Source organism: Oenanthe melanoleuca, chromosome 2 (assembly GCF_029582105.1).
Source record: "Oenanthe melanoleuca isolate GR-GAL-2019-014 chromosome 2, OMel1.0, whole genome shotgun sequence".
Taxonomy (NCBI): Eukaryota; Metazoa; Chordata; class Aves; order Passeriformes; family Muscicapidae; genus Oenanthe; species Oenanthe melanoleuca.
The window spans coordinates 147805581-147833170 of record NC_079335.1 but is presented as its reverse complement, the minus strand read 5'-3'; the positions used below and the strand labels follow the sequence as shown (position 1 = coordinate 147833170).

General features: G+C 62.4%; 3 protein-coding genes across 4 annotated transcripts in view; 2 read left to right on the top strand and 1 right to left on the bottom strand.

Moving 5' to 3' along the window:
* RARRES2 (retinoic acid receptor responder 2) overlaps positions 1-27590 on the top strand; it is a 107589-nt gene that overhangs the window by 67131 nt on the left and 12868 nt on the right. The gene's annotated exons all lie outside the window — the stretch shown is intronic.
* On the top strand, positions 966-7798 carry NACAD (NAC alpha domain containing). The gene is made up of 8 exons (XM_056482878.1): positions 966-4583; positions 5030-5206; positions 5282-5370; positions 5452-5535; positions 6475-6621; positions 6693-6824; positions 6974-7096; positions 7682-7798. The coding sequence occupies exons 1-8, from the start codon at positions 1025-1027 to the stop codon at positions 7694-7696; spliced, it is 4326 nt and encodes a 1441-aa protein (XP_056338853.1). The 5' UTR covers positions 966-1024; the 3' UTR covers positions 7697-7798.
* CCM2 (CCM2 scaffold protein) lies at positions 9139-27332 on the bottom strand. Of its 2 annotated transcripts, none has more exons than XM_056485976.1 (10): positions 27088-27332; positions 21464-21637; positions 20528-20611; positions 19361-19544; positions 17230-17366; positions 16092-16227; positions 13795-13852; positions 12208-12328; positions 11091-11229; positions 9139-9448 (listed from the first exon to the last, which is right to left on the bottom strand). In XM_056485976.1, exons 1-10 carry the CDS (start codon positions 27115-27117, stop codon positions 9174-9176), a joined length of 1338 nt encoding a protein of 445 aa, XP_056341951.1. In that variant the 5' UTR covers positions 27118-27332; the 3' UTR covers positions 9139-9173. The 2 variants fall into 2 exon arrangements, with proteins under 2 accessions (XP_056341951.1, XP_056341950.1); XM_056485975.1 differs by lacking the exon at positions 27088-27332 and adding an exon at positions 24755-24851.

The following is a 27590-nucleotide window of genomic DNA, read 5'->3' as shown; positions in this document are numbered from 1 at the left end:
CGGGGGGCCCGGCTGTGCCCCCGGGACCCCAAAACCGCCCCGGGGTGCGGGGCGGGACGCGCTGGATTAACGGGGTTCCTGCAGCCCCCCGCCCTCATTAGAGAGCAGAGTCACCCCCAAAACAGCACCGGGGGAAGGGGGGGGGCAGGACCCCCCCGTGAGACTTCCAGGGGTCCCCAGCACGTGGCGGGGGGGGTTGTGCTGGACGAAACCACCGCAGCCTGCGGGGGGGGAGCAGCGGCACCTGCCCCGCAAATCCCCGCGCGGCCCCGCCCCCTCCCGGCTCCCCCCGCGCGGCCCCGCCCCGCCCCCCCCCCCCCCCGGTATAACGCGCGGGGGGGCGCGGGGGGGTCGCTGCTGCCCGAGGGGCGCGGGGCGAGCGCGGGTCCGGCCATGGAGCCCCCCCCGGGAGCCGCAGGTGACGGACGGGGGGGCCCGGGTGATGAGGGGGGGTGGGGGTGTTTTTGGGGCGGGGGGGGCGGTGTAGGGCTGAGGACCCCCGAACTCAGCGCGGGGAGAGGGTGCGGGGCGCCCCTGGGGGGGGATGTGCGCCCCCCACCCCATGGAGGGGGGCTCGGGGTCTGGGTTGGGGTCCCGCCGTGAGAGGGGTTTGGGACCGGGGGGCTGTCCCTCCAGTGTCCCCAAACCTTTGGGGACCCCCTGGGGTGGGGGGGACACCAGCCCGCCCCCAGGGCACTGCCCGGCGTGTCCCCCCCCCCCCCCCTCGCCGTCACTGGGTGGTCCTGGAGTGGGGGTGGCACTCGGGGTGTCCCTGGGGGGGCTGTGGCATTCCGGGGTGTCCCTGGGGGGGCTGTGGCATTCCGGGGGGCTGCGGCACTCAGGGGCGCCCCCTCTCTCCACAGCCCCCCCGCCGATGGCCGCGCCCCCCCCGCCGATGCCGGCCAAGGACGAGGCTCGCCCCCCGCCCGAGGGGGCGAGCTGCGACCCCGGCCCCGCCGCCGCCGCCCCCCCCGGCTCCCCGTGCCGCCCCCCGCCCGCGGACCCGCTGGACACGCGCATCGTGATGGGCGAGGAGACGCGCTGCCCCCCGCCCGAGCCGCGGGGGGGTCCCCCCGTGCCTTGCCCCTTCCCCGCGCCCCCCAAGGAGCCGCCCCCCGCCCCGGGCCGCCCCCCCGCGCTGGACCCCGAGCTGTTCTTCACCGCGCCCTCCACCCCGGTGCGGGCGGGGGGCGCGCGGCCGCCCCCCGAGGAGGGGGACAGGGACAGCGAGGGGCTGTGCTCGCCGCCCACCTCCCCCTCGGGCTCCTACATGACGGCCGAGGGCGGCAGCTGGGGCTCCTCGGGCACGGCCAGCACCTCCCCGTCCTGCTCGCCCAACCTGGCGGCCGAGGCCGAGGGGCTGGGGGAGCCCGAGGGGCTGGGGGAGCCCCCCGCCTTCCCGCCGCTGTCCCCCGAGGAGGAGGATGAGGAGGATGAAGATGAGGATGAGGACGGGCTCTTCGCCCCGCCGGGCTGTGCGGATGACGAGGATGACGATGATGATGATGAGGACGGGCAGACGCCGGAGGAGGAGGAGGAGGAGGAAGGCTCGGGGCTGATCCCGGCGGCGCTGCTCCCGTTCCGCGGCAGCCTCCTCTTCCAGGCCGAGGCCGTGGAGATCTCGCCCCGCGGCCCCGCCGAGGAGGAGGAGGAGGATGAAGGCAGCACCTCGGCGTCCTTCCTGCGCTCGCTGTCCGAGAGCTCCATCCCCGAGGGCGGCGACGAGACCTTCGCCTTCCGCGACGACACCGACGCCTCCTCGGACTCGGCCGCGTACGACGGGGACGAGGACGAGCGGCTGTACGGCACGGAGCGGCACGCGGGGGCCGCGGCGACACCCCCGGCGACACCCCCGGCGACACCCCCAGCGACACCCCCGGCTCCCGGTGTCGAGCTCCACCTCCGGGCCGGCTCCCCGTGTCACCCCGCCGGGTCCTTGGGGACACCGCCCGCAGGGGCCGCGGAGCTGGACGGCGACGCCTCTGTCGCCTCTGTCACCGGGGCGTGGCCCCCGCCCGAGCCCCCCGAGGAGGGGGCGGCCACAGAAGGTTCTGGAGCGGCGCTGGGGCAGGGACCGTGCCCTGGCCCCCAGCCCCCCGCGCTCTGTGCCGGGGACCCCCCGAGCCACCAGCCGGGGGGCGGCAATGGCGAGCCCCAGGACGGCCCTGGAGGTGACACCGACGGTGACAATGACCTTGAGCTCAGCACGGGCACGGTGGGGAGTGCTGATGGCCACAGCGAGCTGGACACTGCAGCCACCGGCCTGGGGACATCAGTGGCACCAACACCCCTGGGTGCAATGGCCAATGATGTGGTGGCACCGGGGACACCCAGCCTGATGGACTCAGTGGTCGCTGAGCTGGTGACACCAGGGACACCAACCCTGCTGGATGAGCTGGACACTGATGTAGTGACACCAGTGACACCAACCCCACTGGGCCAGATGGACACTGCAGCCACTGACATGGTGACACCAGTGACACCAACCCCACTGGGCCAGATGGATGCTGCAGCCACTGACATGGTGACACCAGTGACACCAGTGACACCAACCCCACTGGGCCAGATGGACGCTGCAGCCACTGACATGGTGACACCAGTGACACCAGGGACACCAACCCCACTGGGCCAGATGGACGCTGCAGCCACTGACATGGTGACACCAGTGACACCAACCCTGCTGGATGAGCTGGACACTGATGTAGTGACACCAGTGACACCAACCCCACTGGGCCAGATGGACGCTGCAGCCACCAGCCCAGTGACAGCCAGCCCGCCTGATGAGCCGGACACTGCGGCCACTGACGTGGTGACATCAGAGACACCAACCCCACTGGATGAGCTGGACACTGATGTGACACCAGTGACAACAACCCCACTGGATGCTGTGGCTGCTGATGTGGTGACACTGGACGAGATGGACACTGTGGCCATGGATGTGGTGACACTGGGGACACCAAGCCCACTGGACAAGATGGACACTGAGGCCACTGACGTGGTGACACCGGGGACACCAACCCTGCTGGATGAGCTGGACACTGAGGCTGCTGATGAGGTGACACTGGACAAGATGGACACTGCAGACACTGCTCTGGTGACACCAGTGACAACAACCCCACTGGATGCTGTGGCCGCTGATGTGGTGACACTGGACGAGATGGACACTGCGGCCACTGACATGGGGACACCAGGGACACCAACCCCACTGGACAGTGAGGCCACTGATGAGGTGACACCCAGCCTGATGGACAGCACAGCCACCAGCCTGGTGCCACCCAGCCCGTCAGGTCCTGCAGCCGCTGATGTGACACTGGTGACACCCAGTCCCCCAGATGAGCCGGACACTGTGGCCACCAGCCTGGTGACACCGGTGGCAACGAGCCCCCGAGATGAGGTGGATGCTGTGGCCACTGAGCTGGTGGCACCAACGCCACTGGTGACACCCAGCCCCCCAGGTGAGCCCGACACTCTGGCCACCAGCCTGGGGACACCAAGCCCGCCACAAGAGCTGGACACCACGGCCACTGACCCGGTGACACTGGGGACAGCCAGCCTGCTGGACAAGATGGAAGCTGTGGACACTGTCCTGGTGACACCAGCGACACCCACCCTGAAGGATGCTGTGGCCACTGACCTGGTGACATCAGTGACACCCACCCTGGTGGCCACTGCGGCCACCAACGTGGTGACATCAGTGGCACCACCCCCCCTGGAAGAGAGGAACACTGCGGCTGTTGACCTGGTGACATCAGTGACACCTGCCCTGATGGACACCCCGGACACTGCCCCGGTGACCCCGAGCGTGACGGACACCCCGGACTGCAGAGCGGTGACATCGGTGACAGCAGCGCCCTGTGATGAGGTGGCCGCAGTGACCCCGAGCCCAGCGGCCACCGTGACCCCTGACCCGGTGACCCCTGACCCGGTGGCCACCGTGACCCCTGACCCGGTGGCCGCCCCCCTGGCCGCTGTCCCCGCCCCGTGTCCCCCTCCCCGGGCCGTGTCCCCCGTGGCGCTGGCAGCCGGGGTGGCCCCGTCCGAGTCCCCCGCTGTCCCCGCGTGTCCCCTGGCGCAGGGGACGCTGTCACACCCCCCTGAGGAGAGCGGGGACGCGGCCGATCTGTCCCCCAGCCCCGTCACCGCCCCCGCGGGCAGCGCCGCGGAGCCCGAGGAGGAGGAGGAGGAGGATGAGGCCGCAGCCCCCGCGCCCCCCTCGCCGCAGTTCACGGCCTCGGAGCGGGAGGTGTTTGTGGGGACCCCCCCGGCCCCCCCCGAGCTGCTCCCACCACCCGGTGCCTTTTCGGGGCGCGGGGCCGGGCCGGGGGGGGAGCTGCCCCCCGCCGCCCCCCGGCCGGGCCCCGAGCCCCCCGGCCACGCCGATGCCAAAGTCCCCCCGAGTCCCCCCGCGGCGCCCCCCGAGCTGCAGGAGCCGGAGGAGGCCGTGGGGGGGGTCGCGCCCGGCCCCCTGCCCGCTGCGGGGGCTCCTCCTGCGCCCCCCAAACTCAGCCAAGTGCCTCCTCCCGCCGCCCCGAGCCCCCCCAGGGCCCCCCCGGGACCGCCCCTCGCCAGGAAGCACCTGGAAGGTAAGAGACCCCCAGAGCCCCCTGGGGTGGGCACGGCCCGTGGGGGGGTTTGGGGGGATCCTGGGTGGGCGTTGCCCGTGGAGGGGTTTTGGGGGGGCCCTGGATGGGCACGGCCCGTGGGGGGATTCTGGGGGGATCCTGGATGAGTGCAGCCGCATGGGGGGATTTTGGGGGGTCCCTGGTTGGGCGCTGCCCGTGGGGGGGTTTGGGGGGGCCCTGGGTGGGCGCTGCCCGTGGGGGGATTTTGGGGGCTCTGGGTGGGTGCAGCCGCATGGGGGGTTTTGGGGGGCACCACTAACTCTGCCCCCCTATTCCCATGGGGTGTGGGGAGCTGGGGGTGCCTTTGGGGGGGTCCCCAGGCTGGGTGGGCGATGGGGGTGTGCAGGCGGGGCTGAGCCCCCAGAGGGGTTTTGGGGACCCCCAGCTCAGCCCCTGTGCCCCCCCAGCCCCCCAGCGCTCCCCGCAGAAGGAGCCGGAGCCGCGGGGCCGGGCGGGGGTCCCGGGGGCTGGGGGGGGCCGGGGCCCCCCCCGGGGGTCTCTGCAGTCGGAATCCAGCTCGTCCAGCGAGGCTGAGCCCCCCCAGCCCCCCCCGGCCCCCCAGCGCTGCCAGCCCAACCACCGAGGTGAGGGGGGGGTCCCGCGGGGTGCCCTCACCTTTGGGGGTCCCGGGAGCCCCTCTCAGCCCCCCCCCCGTGCAGGGTCCGGGAACGAGTCCGAGAGCAACGACGAGTCCGTCCCGGAGCTGGAGGAGCCCGAGGGCTCGGAGCTGCCCCCTGCCCAGCCCCAGGTGCGCGCCGGGGGTCGGGGGGGGCTGGGGACCCCCGGGGGGCGGGGCGGCCCCGCTGAGCCCCCTCCCCCCTCTCGGCAGGTGCCCCTCGGCCACGGCCTCGGGCCCGGAGAGGAACCGCTGAGCAAAGCCAAGCAGAGCCGCAGCGAGAAGAAAGCCCGAAAGGTGGGGGGCTGGGGGGGGGGGTCCCTGTGCCGTCCCTGGGCTGGGGCTGGGGGGGCTGGGGGGAGGGTCCCTGTGCCGTCCCGGGGCTGGGGGGAGGGTCCCTGTGCCGTCCCGGGGCTGGGGGGGGCTGGGGGGGTCCCTGTGCCGTCCCGGGGCTGGGGGGGGCTGGGGGGGTCCCTGTGCCGTCCCGGGGCTGGGGGGGGCTGGGGGGGGGGTCCCTGTGCCGTCCCTGGGCTGGGGGGGGCTGGGGGGGGGGGTCCCTGTGCCGTCCCGGGGCTGGGGGGGGCTGGGGGGGGGTCCCTGTGCCGTCCCGGGGCTGGGGCTGGGGGGTCAGTGCTGGGGTGGGGGGGGGGGCAGGTGTCACTCTGGGGGTCTCTGGGGTGGGATTCCATCCTGGCCACCCCCATCTCTGGCTCGGTTACCCCGGGATTTGGGGTGCTCTGGGGGGCTGTGTCCCCCAAACCCTGCCAGGATGAGGGGCTCGGTGTGGGGATCCCATCCTGGCCACCCCTGTCTCTGGCTCCCTGTTACCCCGGGATTTGGGGTGCTCTGGGGGGCTGGCCGTGCCCCCTCCCCGCCCTGGCAGGGTGAGGGGCTCACTCTGGGGGTGTCTGGGGTGGGACTCGGGGGTCCCCACCATGACCCGAGGGGTCCCATCCTGGCAGTGCCCAGGGACAGCAGCCCCGTCTCTGGCTCCCTGTTATCCCGGGGATTTGGGGTGTCTGGGGGGGCTGTGTCCCCCCAAACCCTTCCAGGGTGAGGGGCTCAGTCTGGGGGGTCTCTAGGGTGAGACTTGGGGGTCCCTACTGTGACCTGAGGGGTCCCATCCTGGCCACCCCACCTCTGGCTCGGTTACCCCGGGGTTTGGGGTGCTCTGGGGGCTGGCCGTGCCCCCTCCCCGCCCTGGCAGGGTGGGGGGCTCACCCCGCGCCCCCCCAGGCCATGTCCAAGCTGGGGCTGCGGCAGATCCACGGCGTCACCCGCATCACCATCCGCAAGTCCAAGAACATCCTGTTCGTCATCTCCAAGCCCGACGTCTTCAAGAGCCCCGCGTCCGACATCTACATCGTCTTCGGGGAGGCCAAGGTGGGCTCGGGGGGTGTTTGTGGGGGGGGTCCTGCCTCGGGGGTGGCCCCGCTGACCCCCCGTCCCCCCAGATCGAGGACCTGTCCCAGCAAGTGCACAAGGCGGCGGCGGAGAAGTTCAAGGTGCCGCTGGAGCACTCGGCGCTGGTGCCGGACGCCGCTCCCGCCCTGGCCATCAAGGAGGAGAGCGAGGAGGAGGAGGAGGTGAGCGGGGGGCTCTGAGCGCCCCCGGGGTGCCGTGGGTGGGTGGGGGGGACGGGGTGAGGCTGCGGGTGCAGGGTGCTGAGCTGGCTCGGGGTTTGGGGGGTCTCTGGGTGCGCACGGGGGGTCACAGCGCTGTGCCCCCTCCCCAGGTGGATGAGACGGGGCTGGAGGTGCGGGACATCGAGCTGGTGATGGCGCAGGCCAACGTGTCCCGGCCCAAAGCCGTGCGGGCCCTGCGGCACAACAACAACGACATCGTCAACGCCATCATGGTGAGGGGCGGGACCCCGGGACCCCTGCACGGGGAGCTGGGACCCCGGGACCCCTGCACGGGGAGCTGGGGCTGGGACCCCCGGGACCCCTGCACGGGGGAGCTGGGGCTGGGACCCCCGGGACCCCCTGCACGGGGAACTGGGGACGGGACCCCCTGCACGGGGAGCTGGGGATGGGACCCCCGGGACCACCCTGTACGGGGAAACTGGGGATGGGACCCCCCCATTCTCCAGGGGGAACTGGGGATGGGACCCCCCTGTATGGGGGAGCTGGGGCTGGGACCCCCGGGACCCCTTCTCCAGGGGGAACTGGGGATGGGAACCCTCCTTTACAGGGGGAGTTAGGGATGGGACCCCTCCTTTTCCAGGGGGAACTGGGTCTGTGACCCCTCTCCGCAGCAGGAACTGGGGCCGGGACCCCCCCCCACCTTTACAGGGGACATTGTGGCCGGGACCCCCCCCCTTCTCCAAGGGAAATTGGGAACAGAACCCCCCCTTTTTCCAGCGGGAATTGGGGCTGGGACCCCCCTCCCCAGCAGGAACTGGGGTGACCCCCCAATTCCCTCTCTCTGCTCTCTCCTGCAGGAACTGACCATGTAGCAGCTGGGGTGCCCTGGCCCCCTGTATAGATGCACAGAGCCCCCAAACCCTCCTCCTGCCCCCCATGTGCTCCTGGCCCTCTGGACTGCTCAATAAAGGCCTCCTGCACCCCTTGGATTGCAGCTCGCCTCCCGGGCCTCATCTTGGGGGTTTGGAGCCCTTTTCCCGCAGGGGGATGGGGTGTAACTGGGATGGGGGGGCGGGTTTTGGGGGTGGCAGCACCCCAGGGGGTCAGGGACACGCAGCCCCTGATCCCCAAACTCAAGTCCTGCTCCCCAAAGCCTGGGTGGCTCAGGGACCTCCCCTGCCCTGCTCTCTCGGTGTGGGACAGGCCACGGGAGGGGACAGTGCCCTGTGTGCCCCAGGTGAGTCCCCAGCTCCAGGGACACCCCAGTTCAGAGGGAGGAGGGGCTGGGACCAGTGTGGGCAGTGCTGGGTGCTCTGGGGGTCTGGGGGCTGCGTTTGGGATTTGGGGCTGAGGGCTCTGCAATGTGCTGAGTCAGCGTCTGCCCCCAGAAGGGGGGAGCCCCCAGAGCCCCGGGTGTGGCTGTTGGGGTGACTCGGGACCTCCCAGCCCCTGGGGACCCCGCTGGGGTGCAGGGAAAGGGAGAAGGGCTCTGGCTCAGCTCTGGGGGTCCCACCAAGCCCCCACCCCCGGGCTGGGTGAGGAGGGGGAGCAGTGGCTGTGGGGAATCCCAGACTGGGGGAGCTGGAATGTTTTCAGGAACGGTCCAATACCATGGATGAGAGGGTGAAAAAATTCACATTGTGGTAAAACTTCATTGTGGGGCGGGGGGCCAGCTCTGGGGGCAGCTGTGCAAACTGTAAACTGGGAGGGAGGGGGGAGCAGATCCATGCAGCCCCTCGGGAATGGACCCCAGCACTCAGGACACCCCTCAGGAGCAGATCTGCCCCCCCAGTCCCAGCTGGAGCCCCTGGAGCAGCTGATGAGGCTGGACAGAGCAGACGATCCTGCTGGAGCCCCCAAATCCCACAGCAGGGTCTGGGGTCCCCCCACGTTCCAGGATCTCTGTGAGGGCACAGCTTGGTGTTCTTGGTTCCCTCTGAGGGCAGCTTTAGGGTCCCCTCTGTGTCCTGGGGTCCCTCCAGGGGCAGCTCCAGTTCCAGGATCTCCATGAGGGCACAGCCTGGTGTTCTTGGTCCTGCCCAAGAGCGGCTCCAGGGTCCCCGCGGGGCAGATCCGGGCTCCAGGGTCCCCTCTGTGTCCTGGGGTCGCTCCAGGGGCAGCTCCAGAGTCCCCCTCTGTGTCCTGGGGTCCCCCCCGAGGGCAGCCCCTGCTCCGGGGTCCCCTCCCGGTGCCAGCATCCCCCCGGGCCCAGCCCCACGCCCCGTGTCCCCCCGGGGGGGGCAGCCCCCGTGTCCCCCCGGGCCCAGCCCCACGCCCCGTGTCCCCCCGGGCCCAGCCCCACGCCCCGTGTCCCCCCGGGGGGGCAGCCCCCGTGTCCCCCGGGCTCCCTCAGGACGAGTCCCGGTCCAGGCTGCAGCCCAGCGCCTCGATGTCGCTGCTGATGTGGGAGATCATCCTGTCCCACTCGTCCTCCTCGGAGGGCGCGCTCTGCTCGTCCGAGCTGCCCGCGGCGCCGGTGCCGTTGGCGGCCGAGGCGGGGCCGAGCGAGCGCCGGTAGCGCCCGAAGCTGTCGGTGATGATGCCCCGCCCGTCCTTCACCCCGATGGTCTCCAGGAAGTTCTCGAAGTGCTGGCTGTCCTTCTCGGGGATGAACGGACGCAGCCCTGGGGGGACAGAGCAGCGTGAGTGTGGGAGGGGATCCCCGGGGATTCCTCACCTGTCACCCTATAGCACCTGGGAGGGGATCCCTGGGGATTCCTCACCTGGATATCATCCACAGCACCTGGGGATTCTTCACCTGGGTGTCACTGATGGGGATCCCCGAGGATTCCTCACCTGGATGTCACCCTATAGCACCCAGGATGGGGATCCCCGGGGATGCCTCACCTTCATTATCACTGATGGGGATCCCTGGGGTTTCCTCACCTGGATATCACTGATGGGGATCCCCAGGAATCCTTCACCTGGGATGGGGAGCCCCGAGGATTCCTCACCTGGATATCATCCCACAAAACCCGGGATGGGGATCCCCAGAAATTCCTCATCTGGATGTCACCCCACAGTGCCCAGGATGGGGATCCCCAGTGATTCCCCACCTGGATGTCACCCTATAGCACCTGGGACTCCTCACCTGTCACCCCACAGCACCTGGGGTGGGGATCCCCAGGGACTCCTCACCTGGCTGTCACCCCACAGCCTTCTGGGGGATACAGGGCACCCCCATTCCTTCACACCTGAGCTTGCAGCCACCCCCACTGAGAGCAAAATCCAGCTCAAAGGGGATTTTCTGAGCTCCAAGTGATCTAATTCCTCAGACAGCATCTTGCTCAGCTTTGCTGAGCCCATCAGGGACATCTGTCCTGTCCCCTCGGTGTCCCCAAGTGACACCACTCCTGTCCTGTGGGGAATTCAAACTCCTGACTCTTCCTTGGCTATCAGAGGCCAGGTGAGAGACCCAGGTGCAGGCACTGTCCTGGGAGGGTTTTCTGTTCCTGACCTGTTTTCCCAGGATTTTAGAGGCCATGGTTTTTAAATATCCCTAGTTTTCTGGCCTGGAGATTTCCAGATGTGAATTAAATTCCCTGGCTTTGGAGAAGGTTTGTAGGTTTGGGAGAGAGTCTTAGCTCTGGAGGAGGTTCCCTGGTCTGGAGGAGGCTTCCTGGCCTGGAGATTTCCAGGTCTGAATTCAATTCCCTGGCTCTGGAGGAGTTTTCTACATTTGTGGGAGAGTCTCAGGCCTGGAGGAGGTTTCCTGGTCTCAAGATTTCCAGATTTGAATTAAATTCTCTGGCTCTGGGGGAGATTTTAGATTTGTGGGAGAGAGTCTTAGGTCTGGAGGAGGTTCCCTGGCCTGGAGATTTCCAGGTCTGAATTCAATTCCCTGGCTCTGGGGGAGGTTTCTAGGTTTGTGGGAAAGAGTCTTGGGTCTGGACGGGAGGTTCCCTGGTTTGGAGGAGGTTTCCTGGCCTGGAGATTTCCAGATTTGAATTAAATTCCCTGGCTCTGGAGGGAGATTTTTAAGTTTGGGAGAGAGTCTCAGGTCTGGACGGGAGGCTCCCTGGTCTGGAGATCTCCAGGTCTGAATTGAATTCCCTGGCTCTGGGGGAGGTTTCTAGGTTTGTGGGAAAGAGTCTCAGGTCTGGAGGAGACTCCCAGGTGTGGAGGAAGCTCCCAGGTGCTTCACAGGCAGGTGGGAGCAGCTGTGGGATGAGCTGGGCAGGATCCAGCCGCCCCCAGCCACGAGCAGAGGCGGGTTTTGGGGTGCTGCTCCTCCTCCCCGTGCCCCCAGCCCCGCCCCGGGCTCACCCAGCAGCAGGAACTTCCTGCTGTCCCCGTAGAGCTGCTTGAGGTTGATGCAGAACTCGTGGATGGAGGCGCCGTTGCGGTACTCGTGCAGCAGCGTGGCGAACTGCTGGATCTCCTGCGAGGACAGCTTGGTGCGCAGCTGCGGGCACAGCAGGGCTGCGCCTCAGGGGCTGCGGGGGCTGACAGGGCCCAGGGGCTGCCAGGGGCACAGGGGCTGCGCCTCAGGGGCTGCGGGGGCTGCCAGGGGCACAGCAGGGCTGCGCCTCAGGGGCTGCGGGGGCTGCAGGGGCTGCCAGGGGCTGCAGGGGCTGCCAGGGGCACAGCAGGGCTGTGCCTCAGGGGCTGCGGGGGCTGCCAGGGGCACAGGGGCACAGGGCTGGGCTGGGGGGCTGCCAGGGGCACAGGGGCACAGCAGGGCTGCCACCTCAGGGGGCTGCAGGGGCTGCAGGGGCTGCCAGGGCCCCAGGGGCACAGGGCTGGGCTGGGGGGACACTGGGACTGGGACTTGTGGGGGAAGGGAAAAGCAGGGGGATGGTCCCGGGGGAGAAGCTGAGTGCAGGGCTGGGAGAGCTGGGAATGGTCACTGGGAGAGCTCAGAGCCTGAAGGGGCCCCAGGAGAGTTGGGAATGGTCACTGGGAGAGTTGGGAATGGTCACTGGGGAGAGCTCAGAGCCTGAAGGGGCCCCAGAAGAGCTGGGAATGGTCACTGGGAGAGCTGGGAATGGTCACTGGGAGAGTTGAGAATGGAAACTGGGAGAGCTCAGAGCCTGGAGGGGCTCCAGGAGAGCTGGGAATGGTCACTGGGAGAGCTCAGAGCCTGGAGGGGCCCCAGGAGAGCTGGGAGTGTTCACCTGGAGAGCTCAGAGCCCCTGGCAGGGCCTGAAGGGATCCAGGAGAGCTGGAGAGGGACTGGGGACAAGGGATGGAGGGACAGGACACACAGAATGGCTCCCAGTGGAAAAGTGGTGATTGAGATGGGATACTGGGATGAAACTCTTGGCTGGAATGGATTTCCCAGAGAAGCTGTGGCTGCCCCTGGGTCCATGGCCCTGTGAGCCCAGGGTGGCAGGAAGGAGGAGCCCTGTCCCTCCCCCAGAGCCCAGAGCCCACAGCCCACCGTCATCATGTAGTCCTGCAGCAGCTCCGTGGCCGTGGTGCTGAGCTCGCCCTCGCTGGCCGTGGTCACCTGGGGGGACGAGGGGGACGTGTCCCCTGTCCCCAGGGTGTCTGCAAAGGAACTGACACCAGGCACAGGTGAGCCCTGCCCTGTCCCAGGTGTGCAAAGGAACTGACACCAGGCACAGGTGAGCCCTGCCCTGTCCCAGGTGTGCAAAGGAACTGACACTGAGCACAGGTGAGCCCTGCCCTGTCCCCAGGTGTGCAAAGGAACTGACACTGAGCACAGGTGAGCCCTGCCCTGTCCCAGGTGTGCAAAGGAACTGACACTGAGCACAGGTGAGCCCTGCCCTGTCCCAGGTGTGCAAAGGAACTGACACCAGGCACAGGTGAGCCCTGCCCTGTCCCAGGTGTGCAAAGGAACTGACACCAGGCACAGGTGAGCCCTGCCCTGTCCCAGGTGTGCAAAGGAACTGACACCAGGCACAGGTGAGCCCTGCCCTGTCCCAGGTGTGCAAAGGAACTGACACTGAGCACAGGTGAGCCCTGCCCTGTCCCAGGTGTGCAAAGGAACTGACACCAGGCACAGGTGAGCCCTGCCCTGTCCCAGGTGTGCAAAGGAACTGACACTGAGCACAGGTGAGCCCTGCCCTGTCCCAGGTGTGCAAAGGAACTGACACCAGGCACAGGTGAGCCCTGCCCTGTCCCAGGTGTGCAAAGGAACTGACACCAGGCACAGGTGAGCCCTGCCCTGTCCCAGGTGTGCAAAGGAACTGACACTGAGCACAGGTGAGCCCTGCCCTGTCCCAGGTGTGCAAAGGAACTGACACTGAGCACAGGTGAGCCCTGCCCAGTTCCTGGGCTGTGTGGGGAGGTGCTGCTGGAATTTCTGGGGGACCCTTGGGGTGCCTCCCAGCCCAGGATATTCCAGCATTCTGGAAGCCCCCAGCTCCTGAGGGCACCCCAAGACTCCCAGGGAACCAAACATTCTTTGGTGACAGTGACAATGAAGCCCTGTGTGGGGAATTATCCCTCTGGCTTCTTCCTCGTGGGGAACAACCCAGGGAAAAATCCCCACACCCTGTACTTTGGGCTTAAATGTGCAATTTTCAACAAGGTTCCATGTTAAACATTCCTGGAGTATCCCTCTGTGTTAGCCAATGCTTTGTGTGTTAGGATTTCACCCCACAAACATTGTCCATGTTCCCAGGAGGGAAAAGTTTCCTGAATAACAGGTTTTTGGGAAAGCCCTTCTCCCAGATAACAAAAGGTTTTTGGGAAAGCCCTTTTCCCAGAGCACAGGTTTTTGGGGGAAAGCCCTTCTCCCCAAGGACAGGTTTTTGGGAAAGCCCTTCTCCCAGATAACAAAAGGTTTTTGGGAAAGCCCTTCTCCCAGCCCCAGCTGCTGTGCTGACACAGGCACTGCTGGCTGTGGTCAGCACTGCCTGGAATGCTGAGGGCAGAAGAATCCAGGCCTGGACAGGATCTGTGGCACCCCTGGGGCCAGGCTGGCTCAGCTGAGCTCCCCTAGGTGCTGATGGCAGCAGATCCAGGTTAATCCCAGCTCCAGGGGCCCTGGGGCACTCACAAAGTGCTGGTGTCTGCCTCGAAGGGCTCCTTCACGTCCACTTTGGTGGAAGAGTCATCTGGAGGGAAAAAAATTGGGAGATGGAATGTGAGAGGCACAGACTCAGCATCTTCCCATGCCAGGAGGGGCACAAAGTGATCCCTGACTGGGCTGGGGGGAAGAGGCCAGGGATGAGCACTGGGGAAGAGGGAACAGCCTCAGGTTGGGCTGGGGAGGTTTGGGGGATCTTGGAAAGATTCCTTCATGGAAGGGGCAGGCATTGGAGCAGGGAGGGGGAGTCCCCATCCCTGTGGCACCTGGGGACAGGGCCAGTGGTGGCCTGGGCAGGGCTGGGGGTGCCTGAGGCTGGTCCAGCCCTGGCCAGGGCTGCTGTGGCTGCGTGAGGGCCTGGAGAGGAGCAGGGCAGGGAGCAGCCTGGGAGCTGGGACACACTGCAGGGACAGGGACACACTGCAGGGACAGGATGGGACACACTGCAGGGACAGGATGGGACACACTGCAGGGACAGGGACACACTGCAGGGACAGGATGGGACAGGGACACACTGCAGGGACAGGGATGGGACACACTGCAGGGAGAGGGACAGGGACACACTGCAGGGACAGGGATGGGACACACTGCAGGGACAGGGATGGGACACACTGCAGGGACAGGGATGGGACAGGGACACACTGCAGGGACAGGGATGGGACAGGGACACACTGCAGGGACAGGGATGGGACAGGGACACACTGCAGGGACAGGGATGGGACAGGGACACACTGCAGGGACAGGATGGGACACACTGCAGGGACAGGATGGGACACACTGCAGGGAGAGGGATGGGACACATGCAGGGACAGGGATGGGACAGGGACACACTGCAGGGACAGGGATGGGACACACTGCAGGGACAGTGACAGGGACACAGTCACAGTGACACACTGCTGTGCAGGGACAGGACAGTGACAGGGATGTGACAGTGACACAGTGACAATGACACAGTGACAGGCACACACTGCTGTGCAGGGACAGGACAGTGACAGTGACACAGTGTCACAGTGACAATGACACAGTGACAGTGACACACTGCTGTGCAGGGACAGTGACAGGGATGTGACAGTGACAATGACACAGTGACACACCGCTGTGCAGGGGCAGGTACACAGTGACAATGACACAGTGACAGTGACAAGGACACACCACTGTGCAGGGACAGGACAGTGACACAGTGACAATGACACAGTGACACAGTGACAATGACACAGTGACAATGACACAGTGACAATGACACAAGGACAATGACACAGTGACACAGTGACAATGACACAAGGACACACCGCTGTGCAGGGACAGGACAGTGACAATGACACAGTGACAATGACACAGGGACACACCGCTGTGCAGGGACAGGACAGTGACACAGTGACAGTGACACAGTGACAATGACACAGTGACACAGTGACAATGACACAGTGACAATGACACAGTGACAATGACACAGGGACACACCGCTGTGCAGGGACAGGACAGTGACACAGTGACAGTGACAATGACACAGTGACTCAGTGACAATGACACAAGGACACACTGCTGTGCAGGGACAGGACAGTGACACAGTGACAGTGACACAGTGACAATGACACAGTGACACAGTGACAATGACACAGTGACAATGACACAAGGACACACCGCTGTGCAGGGACAGGTACACAGTGACAGTGACACAGTGTCACAGTGACAATGACACAGTGACAATGACATAGTGACAATGACACAGGGACACACCGCTGTGCAGGGACAGGACAGTGACACAGTGACAATGACACAGTGACACAGTGACACAGTGACAATGACACAGTGACACAGTGACAATGACACAGGGACACACCGCTGTGCAGGGACAGGTACACAGTGACACAGGACAGTGACATAGGGACACAGGACAGTGATACAGTGACACAGTGACAGTGACACACCGCTGTGCAGGGACAGGACAGTGACACAGTGACAGTGACACAGTGACAATGACACAGTGACAGTGACACAGTGACACAGTGACAATGACACACCGCTGTGCAGGGACAGGACAGTGACAATGACACAGTGACAATGACACAGTGACACACCGCTGTGCAGGGACAGGTACACAGTGACAATGACACAGTGACACAGTGACAGTGACTCAGTGACAATGACACAGTGACAATGACACAGTGACAATGACACAGTGACAGTGACACACCGCTGTGCAGGGACAGGACAGTGACACAGTGACAATGACACAGTGACACAGTGACACTGACACAGGGACACACCGCTGTGCAGGGACAGGTGCCGCGTGGGCGTGGAGGCGCCGTCGAAGATGGCGCGGTCCAGGAAGTCGATGGTGGACTCGGTGTAGACGATCTGGAAGACCTGGCTGAGCAGGGAGCACAGCTCCTCAGCACCCACCTGCAAGGACAGCAGCGTGCCAGGGACACGGGGACGCCCCTCAGGGACACGGGGACACCCCTCAGGGACACGGGGACACCCCACACAGTGACACAGGGACACAGGGACACCCCACACAGGGACACAGGGACACCCCACACAGGGACACGGGGACACCCCACAGGGACACAGTGACACCCCACACAGTGACACCCCACAGGGACACCCCTCAGGGACACAGGGACACCCCACAGGGACACAGGGACACCCCACAGGGACACCCCACAGGCTCACAGGGACACCCCACACAGGGACACCCCTCAGGGACACAGGGACACACCCCACAGGGACACCCCCCACAGGGGCACAGGGACACACCCCACAGGGACACCCCACAGGGACACCCCACACAGGGACACCCCCTCCCTCCCCCTGGCCCTGTGGGGTGGTGTTGGTCCCCCAGGAGGACAGGCAAGGCACAGCCCCCAAATCCATCCCCCTCCACCTGGCAGCAGGAGCTGCTCCAGCACCAATCCAGGAGCCCCCACGCTCCTCCATGCAGCTCCCTGGGATTGTGGCTCATCCCAGAGAGGGGCAGGTGCCCAGGGAATGCCAGAGCTGGGAATGAGGGGAGTGAAGCTCCACCCTCATGGAGCTCAGAGAGGCTGGGACTGGAATCCCTGGGTGCAGACACTGCGGTCAGCACAGGGGAAACACCCCAGTCAGCAAAACCCATCGTGGGACTGTCCTCGTGGGTTCTCTGGGTGACAGGGAAACACTTCCTGGAGACCCTCTTGTGTCAGGATTCCTTCTCCAGGTGCTCCAGCAGCACCTGGCCTCCCTAAATCCGTGTCCCACGAGGTGTGAGAGCAGGGAAGGACCCGGACACACCACAGGACTTGCCCATGTGCAGTCTGTGGCTCCGCCACCACCACGAGCCAGGAGCCAGGAGCTCCCCGCAGTGGCAGTGCCCTGGGGCAGCCCAGGCGTGCCCAGGTGGCCCTGGGGCAGGGGCAGCCGTACCTTGCTCTCTGTGGCCAGCACCACCAGGCAGCAGCACTCCAGGGGCGCCCCCGCGCTCCCCGACAGCGAGCCCGACGTCAGCGCCTTGGAGCCCTCGGCACACAGGCTCTGGCTGGGGGAGATCCCGGGCTCCTGAGCTGGGGACAGCAGAGGGGAGCAGGGAGGGAGTGCTGGGTGCTGTGGCCAGAAATGTGAATTCTGTCCCATCTGTTACCCCAGCTGGGCAGTGCCCCTGATCTCCTGGCACACATTATCTGCTCATGGGCCATCTTTAAACCAGCTGGGCAATCATCTTTATCTTCCCACAGCCCATCCTCCCTCCAGGAGATATCTCCTGTTCATGGCCACTGAGTCCCAGGGCATGACTGATAAAATTCCATCATCCCATGGGAGATGCTCCAGCCAGGGGAGGAGCCAAGCCTTTCCTACCCAGATAAAAACTGACATCTGGGACACCAAGGCACCTTCTTTCCACTGGATTCCAGAGGAAAGCCAGACCTTTGCACATCATCCCTGGAGCTTCAGAGGAAACTGCACCTTCTCCAGGAGCACTGCTCCAGCTGAACCACATCTGCCACTGCAGGAGGATGCAGCCACCATTGAATGGGACTGTGCCAACACCCTGACTGACTGACGGGTGTCAGCTTGGATTCTGACTCTGGCAGGGCTGGGATTGTTCTGTGTAATACTGCATTGCTATTTTAATTTTCCCAGTATAGAACTGTTATTGCTAATTCTCCTACCTTTGCCTGAGAGCCCCTTAATTTCAAAATTATAATAATTTGGAGGGGGGGGTTTACATTCTGCATTTCAAGGAGAAGCTGCTGCCTTTATTGGCAGACACCTGTCCTTCAAACCAGGACAGGGGGGATGGGAAGGAGTCCTGCAGGAGGGGAAGAGCCCTGAAGCAGGAGAATGGGATGAAAAGGCTCCAGTTTGAGCTGGTTGTGACAGTTGTCTGGCTGTTTTCACAGCTTGGAATCCCATCACCACATTTCCAGCCCCTGAGGCATTTATTCCTCTATTCCACAGCCTGTCCATTGGGTTTGTAATCAGATAAATCCCCAGCTCAGCCCTCCCCAGCTCCCTGCTCCCAAACCATGCAGGTGTGACACGCACAGACCTGTACAGGTGTCCTGGAACCCTCATGGAATGCTTTGGGTTGGACAGACCCTGAAGAGCACCCAGCCCCACCCAGTGCCACAGGCAGGGACATCTCACACTGTCCCAGGTGGCTCCTGGCCCCCAGGGGGACAATCCTGACCCCATGGCTGTTGGAGTCAGTGAGTCAGGGTCTCTCTGAATCCTTCAGAGAGAAATCAGAGTGCAGGGATTGAATTAAAGCCTTTGGATGGGTTGAAGTATATTAAGCCACTCACACATAAAGTAGACATTTAAGTTACTAACTTACTAAGTTTTAGGGTGAGTTCTAATGCTTTTAGTAAGTGAAAGGGTTTAGATTCCACAGTAGCAGTGAGTGTTCTGGAGAAGGTTGAAACACACTGATATCTTCAGTAGAGGCTCCAGGCCCACAGTTTTAGACAGTGCTTAGACATAATAGAGCTGTAGTAAGAATATTGCTGACATTTTTCAGGTAGAACAAGACAGGTTGTATGAATAGTTGAATAAGTAACCTGGTGTGCTAAGAAACTAGAATTCTATAGGTTAAGGAGTGGTGGTCTGAGTTTGCATCTTTGCTTTTTGGAAAAATTCTATATAAGAGTTTGTGTTGGGGAGAGTTGGTGCTTTTAGCCACTTACTTGCTTTTAGCCATTGGCTTTCGCCAGGGCTTTTAACCATTTGCTTATTACCATTGCTTTTAGCCATTTGCTTTTTGCCATTGCTTTTTGCCATTGTTTTTAGCCATTTGCTTTACTTTGCCATTGCTTTGCTTTGCCATTGGCTTTTTGCCATTAGCTTTTTGTCACTGCTTTTTGCCATTGCTCGTCTGTGCGCTGTTGAGACTGATGTGCTTTGTAATAAACAACCTTTTTAACTATTAACTGCTTTGCTTATTCAAGACAACCCGAGGAAGTAGGAGCCAAGAGCTCAGAGTAGGAGCCTCCAGAGCTCCAGAGCAGGTGCCTGGGAGCCCTGGAGGCCAGAGCAGCTCTCAGCAGGCACAGCTCACCTGTCTTGAGCACGACCAGGTGCGCGGAGTCGTCGCGGACGTAGGAGACGGAGGCGATGTCGTGGATGGGCACCCTGAGGATCAGGTCCTCGCCGTCCCTCCACACCAGCTTGATGTTGTAGGCAGACAGGCTGATGACGGCGTCGTGCTCGGGGCTCAGCTGGCCTGGCAGCTGGTGGGCTCTCTGCAACACCAGGGCTCACTCAGATTTACTGGGATGGGTTGGTGTGGCCAGAAATGTGGATTCTGTCCCCATCTGTTAAACCAGTGACCCTGATCTCCTGGCACACATTATCTGCTCATGGGCCATCTTTAACCCAGCTGGGCAATCATCTTTATCTTCCCACAGCCCATCCTCCCTCCAGGAGATATCTCCTGTTAATGGCCAGTGAGTCCCAGTGCATGACTGATAAAATTCCATCATCCCACTGGGAGATGCTCCAGCCAGGGGAGCAGCCAAGCCTTTCCTACCCAGATAAAAACTGACATTTGGACACCAAGGCACCTTCTTTCCACTGGATTCCAGAGGAAAACCAGACCTTTCCACATCATCCCTGGAGCTTTAGAGGAAACTGCACCTTCTCCAGGAGCACTGCTCCAGCTGAACCACATCTGCCCCTGCAGGAGGATGCAGCCACCATTGAATGGGACTGTGCCAACACCCTGACTGACTGACGGGTGTCAGCTTGGATTCTGACTCTGGCAGGGTTGGGATTGTTCTGTGTAATACTGCATTGCTATTTTAATTTTCCTAGTAAAAACTGTTATTGCTAATTCCCCTATCTTTGCCTGAAAGCCCCTTAATTTCAAAATTATAATAATTTGGAAGGAGGAGGTTTACATTCTGCATTTCAAAGAGAAGCTCCTGCCTTTATTGGCAGACACCTGTCCTCCAAACCAGGACAAATGGCTGGGTTGGAAGGAGCTTAGGGATTATCCGTGCCATGGGCAGGGACACCTGCCTCTATCCTGGGCTGCTCCCCATCCAACCTGGCCTGGAACACTCCCAGGGATGGGACAGCCACAGCTTCTCTGGAAATCCATCCCAGCCCCTCACTGCCCTCCTGGGGGTGTTTCCCTCTGGGAGCAGCAGGATGGCCCCAGCCCTGAGCAGGCTCCTGGGGTGGATTCCAGCCTGCTGGCAGTGCCAGAGCAGCTGGTGCTCACCTTGGCATTGTCGATCAGGTGCAGGATCTCGGTGCGGCTGGAGGGGTTCAGGTACCCTGGGATGGACGTGAGCTGCCCTAGGTACTGGGAGAGCAGAGCCAGTGTTAGCACAGCATGGACATGCCCATGGATGTGCCAGAACGAGTCATGGGCGAGAGCTGGGAATGTTCACCTGTGTGCTGGCTTGGTGTGGCCAGAAATGTGGATTCTGTCCCATCTGTTAACCCAGCTGGGGCAGTGACCCTGATCTCCTGGCACACATTATCTGCTCATGGGCCATCTTTAAACCAGCTGGGCAATCATCTTTATCTTCCCACAGCCCATCCTCCCTCCAGGAGATATCTCCTGTTCATGGCCACTGAGTCCCAGGGCATGACTGATAAAATTCCATCATCCCATGGGAGATGCTCCAGCCAGGGGAGGAGCCAAGCCTTTCCTACCCAGATAAAAACTGAGATTTGGGACACCAAGGAACCTTCTTTCCACTGGATTCCAGAGGAAAACCAGACCTTTCCACATCATCCCTGCACCTTCTCCAGGAGCACTGCTCCAGCTGAACCACATCTGCCCCTGCAGGAGGATGCAGCCACCATTGAATGGGACTGTGCCAACACCCTGCCTGACTGACGGGTGTCAGCTTGGATTCTGACTCTGGCAGGGTTGGGACTGTTCTGTGTAATGATGCATTTCTATTTTAATTTTCCTAGTGAAGAACTGTTATTGCTAATTCCCATATCTCTGCCTGAGAGCCCCTTAATCTCAAAATTACAATAATTTGGAGGGGTGGGGGGTTTACATTCTGCATTTCCAAGAGAAGCTGCTGCCTTTACTGGCAGACACCTGTCCTCCAAACCAGCACGAAGAAGCTCCACGGAAACCTTCGAGCTCCTCCTGAGGGGGGTTGGCAGGGCTGCAGAGGAGCTCTGGGCAGGGTACCTTGACCTCCTTCTCGATGTAGTCGTGCAGCAGCAGGTCGGGCTCCACGCGCTCGGGCAGCGCCAGCAGCACGGTGTGCAGCGGCCGCCGCTCCGCCACCTTCTCCTGCGCCTTCTTGTCGCGGCCGCGCTCGCCCTTCAGGAACACGCGCTTGAACGGAGACACGATGCCGGGCTGGGGAGGGAGGCAGGGCTGGGCTGGGTGGGCTGGGGAGGGAGGCAGGGCTGGGCTGGGCTGGGCTGGGCTGGGCTGGGCTGGGCTGGGCTGGGCTGGGCTGGGGAGGGAGGCAGGGCTGGGCTGGGCTGGGCTGGGCTGGGCTGGGCTGGGCTGGGCTGGGCTGGGCTGGGCTGGGCTGGGCAGGGCTGGGCTGGGCTGGGCTAGGCTGGGCTGGGCTGGGCTGGGCAGGGCTGGGCTGGGCTGGCTGGGCTGGGCTGGGCTGGGCTGGGCTGGGCTGGGTGGGCTGGGCAGGGCAGGGATGGGCTGGGCTGGGCTGGGCTGGGCAGGGCAGGGATGGGCTGGGCTGGGCTGGCTGGGCAGGGCTGGGCTGGGCTGGGCAGGGCTGGGCTGGGCTGGCTGGGCTGGGCTGGGCTGGGCTGGGCTGGGCTGGGTGGGCTGGGCAGGGCAGGGATGGGCTGGGCTGGGCTGGGCTGGGCAGGGCAGGGATGGGCTGGGCTGGGCTGGCTGGGCAGGGCTGGGCTGGGCTGGGCTGGGCTGGGGAGGGAGGCAGGGCTGGCTGGGCTGGGCTGGGCTGGGGAGGGAGGCAGGGCTGGCTGGGCTGGGCTGGGCTGGGTGGGCTGGGCTGGGCTGGGCAGAGCTGGGCTGGGGCTGCAGCCCTCTGCCCAGAGCCCCCCAGCTGCCTTTGCAGGTATGAACACACAGGTTTCCAGAGAAAAGCCTTTTCCTGGTGCGCGGCACAAAGTATTGGCTGAGTTATGTCTGTGTTTGTAATGTTGTAAGTTATTGGCCAAGTTATGGCTGAATTGTTTGTGCTGGTGTAATGCTGAATGTTTTATGTCTCTGTAAATTAGCAATATTCCTGACTTACTGTCCCTCCCCTTTTTCCAGTCCTGTCATTCCCCCAGGATTAGCATATGACAGCACTGCCACTACCAAAATGAGGTGGTTTCCCCCCAAAGCCACCCTGTTCAACCTTCCAGGTAAGAGAAATACAATTATATAGAGAAGCACTATAGAGAAATATTACATAGAACTATTATATAGAAATATTATAAGGAAATACTATATAAAAATACTATATAGAAGTATTATAGAGAAATATTATAGAGAAATGTTATAGAGAAATGTTATATGGACATATTATATAGAAATATTATCTGAAAATATTATATGGAAATATACTGAAATATTATATGGAAATATTGTATAGAAATATTATATCGAAGTATTATGAAATATAACAATATATATCAGGTGGACAGTGGGTTCAGAGGCATTCCCCACAGTTTTGCACCTCCCTGAGGACCTGTTGGGCCAACTCAACAAGGAATGCCAAAGAAACAGGCAGGGATGCTCCAAGGAGACCCCATGTAATGAGAGAATGACCCAGAAAGTGGATTTCCCTGGGAAAAAAGGGGAATTTCAAAGCCTGAGGTGCCAGGTTTGGAAAACACTGGAGCCAACAGGCTTGCAGCTGTGACTGGCATGGGAATGGCACAGGGATCTCAGCTCCATGCCAGATAAATGACTGGGAACAGCCCCAAATGCTCCATTTCCAGGTTTACCAGGAAAAGAGGATGTCTGGAGCACACAGATCCATGGCTGCATCCAGGAACTCCTTGGACACGTGTCCAGGGTCCCATTCCCTGGGGGCTCTGCTTCCCACCCCTCAGGACAGCCACATCCTGGTTTCCTGATCCTCAAGGGCAAGGGAAGGAATGTGGGGTCTGAAGGGGCACAGACCATGCTGCCAATGGTGAATTAATTACATATAAACCAAGGAAAAGCTCCTGGAACAAGAGCAAAAAGCAGCTCACAAGGAAACACAGGGACACTGGGGACAGCCTGGCCTGGAAAAACATCCCTGGAACAGGGAGACAAAAACAAAGGGACCTTACAAAATAATAAAGGACAGAGAGGAGAGGAAACAGCTCCCCAGCCCTGCCTCAGGAGCAGCAGGGTGGATTTTGGGAAACACCCCTACACAGAGAATCCAGAAGGAGCCCATGATCCTCAACCGAGATATTCCATAACCCAGGAGAGAAGGCAATCCTGGGCACAACAGGTCTGCTTAGCAACAACAGAGACTGGGGCTGTCCAGCTTTGGGATGTGCCACCCCAAACCCTGCCTAAGGCTGCAGCTCCAGAGGAATCTGTCAGAACCCAGAGCAGAGCAGTGCAGCAACATCTCACGGGGACCCAGGGCACACCCTGACACTTCCCCCTCCACCAGACCCGCCCCAAGCCAGAGAAACCCCTTTTCCCAGGATGTGGCTGCATCCATGGGGCTGGGACGATGCTGTGCTGCCCTGGCTGTGCTGGGGAGGAGCTGGGCACCCCAAACCCCAGTACCCCAAAGCCCAGCACCCCAAACCCTGTGACCCCAAAGCCCAGCACCCCAAAGCCCAGCACCCCAAAGCCCAGCACCCCAAAGCCCAGCACCCCAAACTCAAGCACCCCAAACCCCGCCTGTGACGCAGCCAGAACAGCTTCTGCTTTTGGGGCTCCCCAAAGCCCAGCACCCCAAACCCCGTGACCCCAAACCCCGTGACCCCAAAGCCCAGCACCCCAAACCCAAGCACCCCAAACCCAAGCACCCCAAACCCAAGTACCCCAAACCCCAGTACCCCAAACCCCAGCACCCCAAACCCCGCCTGTGACGCAGCCAGAACAGCTTCTGCTTTTTGGGGTACCCCAAAGTCCGGCACCCCAAACCCCGGGACCCCAAACCCTGGCACCCCAAACCCCACACCCCAAACCCCCAGCACCCCAAACCCCGTGACCCCAAAGCCCAGCACCCCAAACCCAAGCACCCCAAACCCAAGTACCCCAAACCCCAGCACCCCAAACCCTGCCTGTGATGCAGTCAGAACAGCTTCTGCTTTTGGGGCTCCCCAAAGCCCAGCACCCCAAACCCCGTGACCCCAAACCCTGGCACCCCAAACCCCCAGCACCCCAAACCCCAGCACTCCAAACCCCGTGACCCCAAACCCCGTGACCCCAAACCCCGGCACCCCAAACCCCGGCACCCCAAAGCCCAGCACCCCAAACCCCGCCTGTGACGCAGCCAGAACAGCTTCTGCTTTTTGGGGTGCCCCAAAGCCCGGCACCCACCTCTTCCTCCATGGAGCTGCCAGCAGAGAGCATTCCCAGCCGTGCTGGGGGGCCCAGGGGCCGAGGGGGGAGCAGGGGAGGCTCCCCTGGTTTTTGGGGGGCTGGAACGGAGGCGCTCGGGGCAGGAAGTGCCACTGCCACCGTTTCCTCCGTGCCACGTGACACCCTGAGCTGGGAGGGAACCCAGCCCAGGCCCTGCCCTGCACCCCCAAAGCCCTGCAGCGCCCCAAGCCCTCCCTGCTCCACAGCCAGTGCCAAGGAGGGCTGAGCCCTTTCCCCTCCCAGCTCCCTGCTCCAACACCCAGCTGGATCCCAGTGCTGCTGCCAGAGGCTTTTCCAGCCCCAGGATCCCACTGAGGCCAGGGCTGGGCAGCTCCTTCCTCCCCTGCATCCCTGCACTGCCCAGGGCCAGCCTGGCACAGTGGAACTTCCACCAGCCCAATTCCTGATCTCCCAGCAAACACCAGCAGCTCCACAAAGGGCAGAGGGGCTCCAGGGCCTGCTCTGGATCTCCCCAGCAGCTCTTGGATCCATGCAGGTGGGTCTCACCTGAGGGGGCAGAACTCCCCATTTCCTGCTGCCCACCCTGGGGATCAGCCCAGGGCATGGTGCTGGGTGTTTGAAATAACAAAGGAATTTCAGGAATTTCCCCCAAAGATGCAACTCCAGGCTCAGCAACTCTGTGTTTTAGGAGGGAAATGCTGAAGCAGCTGCTGCAAGAGGCAAATGGCACCAAGCTCAGCTATCCAGGACATCCCTGAGCCAGAAAAACTGGGAATTTCACACTGACAGCTGATTATAGAGAATTCCCTCAGGGAATCCCTGCTGGCTCTGGGTCCCTGGAGCCATGGCATGGACTGTCAGCAGGGAAATCATTCCCAGAAATTTCCTGGGAATAAGCACCCTGGGAGCATCCATCCTCACCTGAGCTCCAGGTGTGACCCCAGCTGCTCCCAGCCCTGGGCTTGGAATTCCAGATGGATCCATCCTGCCTCACAAAACTCTGCTCTATCCCAGGACAGCTCCACGTTCCCACTGGGATAACCACAAGTGAGATCCAGGGAATGTGAGTTCTAGTGCTCCAGTTTAAACCAGTTCAGATTTTATCCAAAGCTGGACTCAGCCCCAAAGCCAGACCAGGATTTTCCCCCTAATCCCAACCCAACCTGTCCTGAACTGAGGGAACTCAATTCCTTCATTTCAGCTCAGAATGCTGCTGGAATGATCCACAGAGTGGGAAAAGCAGGAAAAAGAGTTTTCCCTGCAGCTGGAACACCTGAGGAAGACAAAAGTGAATCTTCCCATCTCTGCAGCCCAATTATCCAGGATTAATGGCAGAAGCCCCAAGGGTTAATTAACCACCAAAATGATGGAAAACTCCTCCAGGGAAGCTGCACAAGGCCAGGGATCAGCTCAGGAGAGGCCACAGCCCCAGGGGGACTCAGGGAGCTCCTGATCCATCAGGGTCAGCACAGGAGGGGCCACAGGGGGACTGCAAAATGTGGGATCAGCCCTGGGCCAGGGCCAGAGCAGGTTTAGGGATCAGAGTGGGATCATCCAGGTGGGATAAGAGGGACTGGGGGTCCAGCCCAGCACGTCCCTGGGGAAGGGAGGAGGGATGATCCAGACTCTTCCCAATGCAGGAAATAAAGGGGATGCCCCAGGGCCAGGTGAGACAGCTGAGCTGTGCCTAAAATCCCCTGGAGCCCTGGGAGCTGGATCATCCTGTCCCTGGGTGGAAAATTCCTCCTGCAGCATCTCACCTTTAATTTCCAAATCTGACTGTCTGGCAATTCCCAAAAAAATTCCCACTTAATTTTACACATGCTGGAATTGTTCTACAGAGCTTCAGCAAGAACCTGCTGCCACCTCCCGGGATCCCAAAATCTCCCATTTCTCCCCAAAACTATGGGATGGAATCCATCCTCCTGCTCCAGGTCTGAGCCTCCCCCAGGGGACACAGAAATGGGTTGAAAGGAGGAAAATCAGAGCAACGCAGGCACGGCTGGAGCTGCTGAGCCCCGGAGACATAGCACAGGTATAAATCAATAGATGTAGGAATTAAATTCGAAATAAATTAGAAAACTCATCAATTAATGGCTGCATAATTAATCACGCCATCAATTAATAATCTTCTCAAAGCCCTCACTCCCAGCGGGAGGTTTTGGGCCGGGGGTCTGGGAAGGGGATGCGGGAACCGGGTTAATCCCGGGAATTCCGGGTAAATCCCGGGACGAGACCCTGAAAAGGGGCCCGGGCACCGCCGGGAGGCTCCGGGCCGGGCTCAGCCCCCTCGGGGGGCACAGCGCGACCCCCTCTGCCCCCGCTCTCACCTTCTTGCCCTTCTTGCCCTCCTCCTCCATGGCTGCGGCGGCGGCCCGGGCCCCCCCCGGGGCATCCCGGCCCGGGGCAGCGGCGGGGCCTCAGCGCGCGGCGGCGGCGGCCATGGCCCGCCCGGTTCCCGCTCCAGCCCCGCCTCCCGATCCCGGTCCCGGTCCCGGTCCCGTTCCCGATCCCGCTCCCGGTCCCGGCGCCGCCTCAGCGCCCGAGGCTCGGCCCCGCCGCCATCTTGGGCGGCGCCTTCCCGTGACGTCATGGTCCCGCCGCCGTGGGGAGACCAGCGCAGTGCGCCTGCGCCAAACGCTCGGCACCGCAGGCCACGCCCACCGGGGAAAGCCCCACCCCCAGAGGTGACCGCAATAACCACGCCCATCAATGTGAGCCACGCCCCATCATCCCGCCTTTATTGTGACGTCATAATACGGTACATCCACCAATCAGACTACGCCTCTCTGGCCCCGCCCACCAGTGATTGGCACGCTCTGATCCCTCCTCC

Excerpts from the sequence above, each read along its gene's own strand:
- CCM2 (XM_056485975.1), bottom strand. The coding sequence starts at position 24,787 with ATGCTCTCTGCTGGCAGCTCCATGGAGGAAGAG. Across the intron at positions 12,329-13,794 it reads GAGGCAGACACCAGCACTTT|TTCCTTTGCAGACACCCTGG; the intron begins GTGAGTGCCCCA and ends GCCTGGTGTCAG. Across the intron at positions 9,449-11,090 it reads CAGGAAGTTCCTGCTGCTGG|GGCTGCGTCCGTTCATCCCC; the intron begins GTGAGCCCGGGG and ends CTGTCCCCCCAG.
- NACAD (XM_056482878.1), top strand. The coding sequence starts at position 1,025 with ATGGGCGAGGAGACGCGCTGCCCCCCGCCCGAGCCGCGGGGGGGTCCC. Across the intron at positions 4,584-5,029 it reads CGCCAGGAAGCACCTGGAAG|CCCCCCAGCGCTCCCCGCAG; the intron begins GTAAGAGACCCC and ends GTGCCCCCCCAG. Across the intron at positions 5,371-5,451 it reads TGCCCCCTGCCCAGCCCCAG|GTGCCCCTCGGCCACGGCCT; the intron begins GTGCGCGCCGGG and ends CCCTCTCGGCAG.